Source organism: Mesoplodon mirus, assembly GCF_964341445.2.
Source record: "Mesoplodon mirus genome assembly, chromosome: 11".
Classification (NCBI taxonomy): Eukaryota; Metazoa; Chordata; class Mammalia; order Artiodactyla; family Ziphiidae; genus Mesoplodon; species Mesoplodon mirus.
Genome location: NC_138987.1, coordinates 36483234 through 36489056, shown reverse-complemented (window position 1 = coordinate 36489056; position 5823 = coordinate 36483234). Strand labels below are relative to the sequence as shown.

Below are 5823 nucleotides of genomic sequence, written 5' to 3'. Positions count from 1 at the left end.
TTTAAGGAACCTCCGTACCGTTCTCCATAGCGGCTGCACCAATTTACATTCCTATCAACAGTGTAGGAGGGTTCCCTTTTCTGCACACTCTCTCCACCATTTATTGTTTGTAGGCTTTTTAATGATGGGCATTCTGACCAGTGTGAGGTGATACCTTTTTGTAGTTATTATTTTTTTTAAATTTTTAAATTAAATTTAATTTATTTATTTTATACAGTAGGTTCTTATTTGTCATCAATTTTATGCACATCAGTGTATACATCTCAATCCCAATTGCCAATTCAGCACACCACCATGCCCACCCCACCGTGGCTTTTCCCCCTTGGTGTCCATACCTTTGTTCTCTACATCTGTGTCTCAACTTCTGCCCTGCAAACCAGTTCATCTGTACCATTTTTCTAGGTTCCACATACATGCGTTAATATACGATATTTGTTTTTCTCTCTCTGACTCACTTCACTCTGTATGACAGTCTCTAGATCCATCCACGTCTCAACAAATGACTCAATTTCGTTCCTTTTTATGGCTGAGTAATATTCCATTGTATATATGTACAACATCTTCTTTATCCATTCGTCTGTCGATGGGCATTTAGGTTGCTTCCATGTCCTGGCTATTGTAAATAGTGCTGCAATGAACATTGGGGTGCATGTGTCTTTTTGAATTATGGTTTTCTCTGGGTATATGTCCAGTAGTGGGATTGCTGGATCATATGGTAATTCTATTTTTAGTTTTTTAAGGAACCTCCATACTGTTCTCCATAGTGGCTATATCAATTTACATTCCCACCAACAGTGCAAGAGGGTTCCCTTTCCTCCACACCCTCTCCAGCATTTGTTGTTTGTAGATTGTCTGATGATGCCCATTCTAACCGGTGTGAGGTGATACCTCATTGTAGTTTTGATTTGCATTTCTCTAATAATTAGTGATGTTGAGCAGCTTTTCATGTGCTTTTGGCCATCTGTATGTCTTCTTTGGAGAAATGTCTATTTAGGTCTTCTGCCCATTTTTGGATTGGGTTGTTTGTTTCTTCAATATTGAGCTGCATGAGCTGTTTATATATTTTGGAGATTAATCCTTTGTCCGTTGAATCGTTAGCAAATATTTTCTCCCATTCTGAGGGTTGTCTTTTCATCTTGTTTATGGTTTCCTTTGCTGTGCAAAACCTTTTAAGTTTCATTAGGTCCCATTTGTTTATTTTTGTTTTTATTTCCATTACTCTAGGATGTGGATCAAAAAAGATCTTGCTGTGATTTATGTCAAAGATTATTCTTCCTACATTTTCCTCTAAGAGGGTTATAGTGCCCAGTCTTAACATTTAGGTCTCTAATTCATTTTGAGTTTATTTTTGTGTATGGTGTTAGGGAGTGTTCTAAATTCATTCTTTTACATGTAGCTGTCCAGTTTTCCCAGCACCACTTATTGAAGAGGCTCTCTTTTCTCCACTGTATATTCTTGTCTCCTTTATCAAAGATAAGGTGACCATATGTGCATGGGTTTATCTCTGGGCTTTCTATCCTGTTCCATTGATCTATATGTCTGTTTTTGTGCCAGTACCGTACTGTCTTGATTACTGTAGCTTTGCAGTATAGTTTGAAGTCAAGGAGCCTGATTCCTCCAGCTCCGTTTTTCTTTCTCAAGATAGCTTTGGCTATTCAGGATCTTTTGTGTGTCCATACAAATTGTGAGATTTTTTTGTTCTAGTTCTGTGAAAAATGCCAGTGGTAGTTTGATAGGGATTGCATTGAATCTGTAGTTTGCTTTGGGTAGTATAGTCGTTTTCACAATGTTGATTCTTCCAATCCAAGAACATGGTATATCTCTCCATCTATTTGTATCATCTTTATTTCATCAGTGTCTTATAATTTTCTTCACACAGGTCTTTTGTCTACTTAGGTAGGTTTATTCCTAGATATTTTATTCTTTTTGTTGCAGTGGTAAATGGGAGTGTTTTCTTAATTTCACTTTCAGAGTTTTCATCATTAGTGTATACTGTAGATTTTTTTTTTTGCAGTACGTGGACCTCTCACTGTTGTGGCCTCTCCCATTGCGGAGCACAGGCTCTGGACGCGCAGGCTCAGCAGCCATGGCTCACGGGCCCAGCCACTCCGCAGCATGTGGGATCTTTCCAGACCGGGGCATGAAACCCTGTCCCCTGCATCAGCAGGCGGATTCTCAACCACTGCGCCACCAGGGAAGCCCTACTGTAGATTTTTGAATCCTAGATTCCCTTCCTACAAGATTTAGCTGATTTTTACTCACTCCATCAGCAATTAGTGTGACCAGTATACCTCCACTCCACCATGAATCAGATCCACTACAAAAGAGAAAGGCATCTGCATGTTTGCAACTTTTAATAAACTACTTGTAGTTCATGATACATTTACTGAGGAAAAAAATTTAGTGGAAGATTCTTAATATTTCATTTTATTGCTTTGGATTTAAAATCAATTAAAATATCCATTTCTCTAAAAATCAAAAACTATTCTGATAATATTGAATAGAATCTTACTGATGTAGATTTGGAACATAATATAGATTTGAATGAAAAGTAAATCTACCCAGATTGTTTTTTTTAAAAACTATTTCTTATGAGCCATTTGCCTTTCACTGGTTTCTTTGGATCAATCTGGAGACGGTAGCAAATGGCATGTTTATATTTCTCAAAAGAAGCTTTTTTTTCCTGCTGTTCAGCAGAGGTCTCCTGACTTCTTTCGAGAGGTTGACGTCCATCCTTCAGTTTTGCTGCGTCTAGGACGGGAGCAGGGAGTGAGACAGTTGGAAGATGAAACAAAAACCGAGAGGAGGTCTGGGGAGTGTTACAAAGATGGGGAAGGTAGGAGGGACACAGCAAGTAAGAAGGTAGAGGGACCGCATGAGAAGGGAAGGAAAGGATGGAGCTGGCGCCCCAGGAGGGAGCAGGTCACCCAAAGGAGGCTCTGAGAGGAGGAAAAAGGCACAGGGAGAGGAGAGGAGAGGAGAGGATGGAGGAGGTCCGGGGAAGCGGCAGGAAGGAACTCTCACCTGGAGAATCGCCTGCAGCTTCTTACATAGACGTTGACTCTCTTCTTCCAGCCCATCCCAGGGCTGAAATGGTCTTCCCTGGTGGTCAACAAATGTTTCCCAGCAGTGCTCAAACTCTGAGATGGAACAGGGAAGAGAAAGGTGAGCTCCAGTCTGGGGAAGGGTTGGGGCCACAGGGCTGAAATGACTGTTCAGGACAGACTTTCCCTGTCATAATTTCACTTCCTCTTCTCTCCTTCCTCCTGGGGACTCAATAGCTTACCCCTCCAACTCTTTCTTGCAACTGGAATTTGAGCCAGCCCAATTCTCCCTTCTGGAAGTCCCCTAGTCCTTCCTGCATATCCATCCACTCCCCTTCTTCCCCTCCCCGAACCAGCTCTGTTCCCCTGAACTCTCTCTTCCCATAGACTCCTTCCAGAGTCTAGCATCACCTCTCAGGCAGCACACAAAGGCCTCTCCACCAGGGATTCCCACCCTTCCCTCCCCTTTCTAACAACTTCCCACAGGCCTCTCCCTGCCACCGCCCCGCCCCCAGGAGACCCATGCTGACCCTTAGAGGTCATGATGGCAATTTGGGCCCCAGCCTCCTGCAGTGTGAGCAGCCCAGCCTCATAACCGGGGAAGCTATGGATGCGGGAGGCGAAGATGTGCAGGCTCACGTGGCTGTTCTCCCCCAGGAAAGTAGCCAGCTTCTGGGCACAGTTATGACAGGGGGTCCAGGAGATGAAACAGGTGAGCCTGTAGTGCTGCCCCCGGTCCAGATTCCAAGAATGGATCCGGTCCAGGAAGTAGAGCTCCGCATGGCAGCGCTCCCCTGGTTGGTTAGCACCCTACATAGAAGAGGAAGAAAAGTGGATGGGGTTGGGGGGAAGACGAAGCCAGAGTAGGCAGGTGGGTGAGGCACTGGCCTCCAGCGCTAAACTAGAGCGGGGGCAAGCCTCAGCACCAAGTGAATAATATTTCAATGCAGCATTTATATGATCCAAAGTAATGCAAAACTCCATGAGAGACACAGTATCAGTGTTTTACAAAAACCTCGGTGAGCAGTGATGTCTTGTTATTGGCCCTCGGCTCCCTGTGGCTCTGCACTGAAACTGATCAGTCTTCATGCAAATGTTGATCTTTCTTTCATCATAGAATTGTGTTAATTTTGATTTTTAAACTATTGCCTTAAAATGTGACTCATCTTGATTTCTGAGTTTTCTGGAGCGCCTCTTATTTTGTGCCCGAGGTAGGGCCTTCAGGAGCCTCACCTAGTCCAGCCCTGCAGAGCAGAGGCCAGGGGAGCTCCCACGCTGGCCTCCTGCCATGGAAGTGGGTGTTTCCTCCCTGGAGTGATTCACCCTGCTCTCCAGCTCCTCCTCTACCCCACCCAACATGTGCACCAAAACTTCTACAAGCTTCTACTCTGGGCCTCACCCTGTGCTGAGCCCAAGGCTGAGGGGCGTCATTGTGTTAAGGACAGCTGGAAGTGGGGTTGCAGGGATCAGCGCCCTTGGCAAGATCTCTCAAGCAGTGGGCAGGGGTCCTGCCGGGCCCGCCTAAGTCCATAGTGACTGAGGAAGAAGTCGGGCTCTCTAGCCAGAGCCTTACCCCGGGCAGAATCCGGGGAAGAACCTGGCCCCTTGTCCAGATGCCTTTCCCTCTGTCCCAACCCCTCCCCAGAGGCACAGCAGGAGAGGAGTAGCCGAGTCCTAGAGCCTGGGGTGACATCGGGCTGGAGGTACCAGGCCCTGGATTGCTGTGACTGGCTCCTGACATGTGGCTCAAAGCTGCCAATCACACAGCAAGGGTCCTCACCTGATTCCAAGCAGAGCAGAGGTAGCAACAGCAGGAACCAGAGGTGAGAGAGCTGTGGGACATCCTGTGTGCAACTGACAACCTACTACCCTGAGTGTCCCACGATAGGGAGGCCCTGCCTGCTGCAGGCAGGCTGGTCAGTCACCTTGTTGCGCACGAAGCCCTTGTTCTCGTCCAGAGGGACCCTAGCGTCACCATCCAGGATCTCCACCTCGTAGCACAGGTAGGTCTTACGAGGCCTTTTCTGATTCATGAAGTTCTCATTGAAGATGATTTCATCCAACAGACATCTACGGTCAAAGGCGGGAGAAGCCCGAAGACACGGGGCTCCTTCTGGGACTGCCCAGAGCTCCTCTCCTCCCTACACACCCCTTCCTTCTGCACCCCACATCTCTGCTGGAGCCACGAGTCCTCCCCCTCTGACCCCCGCTGGGGGCTCCCAGGGAATTCAGGGTCTCCCCCCAGGAGCAATGCAAGATGCTCAGAGCCTCAGTGAAGACCTGGCCCTCTGCCCAAAGTCGGACTGGGTCACGGCCTCTCCCCACCATCCCGCCCCTGTCCTAGCTCCCACTGCCCCGCTCCCCTGTAGCGTGGTACCTGGTCCTGGGCGCTGTGCTGGCCTCCATGAGTCAGTTTCTTCACCGTCCCTGGCTCTGAGTCTTCTGTTTCTGTGCTCGGTCACAGCCTGTAGCCTCCTACCTGAAGCTCTTCAAGCACCAGGAGCCTTATATACAATCAGAGCCCCTGGGAACCACGGTGTCAGCAGAGTTGGGTCTCACCCCTTCCTGAACTCTGGCCACTTGTGACACCCATGAACTGCTCTGCCCAAACGTCACACCCTCACGGAGAAGTTTAAGTTTCCTTTTCCCTGTTCTGACAAAGGACTGACTTGGATGCCACCAGGACTGACTATGAGTCAGTGAGGTCTGTGACAGTGTGGTCATCTGGGCAGCAGGGACCAGCAAGGCAGGCGGTGAGGGGACAGATGAAAGGACAGGT

At 47.5% G+C, this 5823-nt stretch overlaps 1 protein-coding gene across 1 annotated transcript; it reads right to left on the bottom strand.

Moving 5' to 3' along the window:
* Window positions 1-2566: 2566 nt before the first annotated feature.
* Window positions 2567-5607, bottom strand: APOBEC3A (apolipoprotein B mRNA editing enzyme catalytic subunit 3A). Its single transcript, XM_082636113.1, has 5 exons — window positions 5422-5607; window positions 4970-5114; window positions 3575-3854; window positions 3025-3140; window positions 2567-2751 (listed from the first exon to the last, which is right to left on the bottom strand). The coding sequence occupies exons 1-5, from the start codon at window positions 5448-5450 to the stop codon at window positions 2737-2739; spliced, it is 585 nt and encodes a 194-aa protein (XP_082492239.1). The 5' UTR covers window positions 5451-5607; the 3' UTR covers window positions 2567-2736.
* Window positions 5608-5823: the final 216 nt, after the last annotated feature.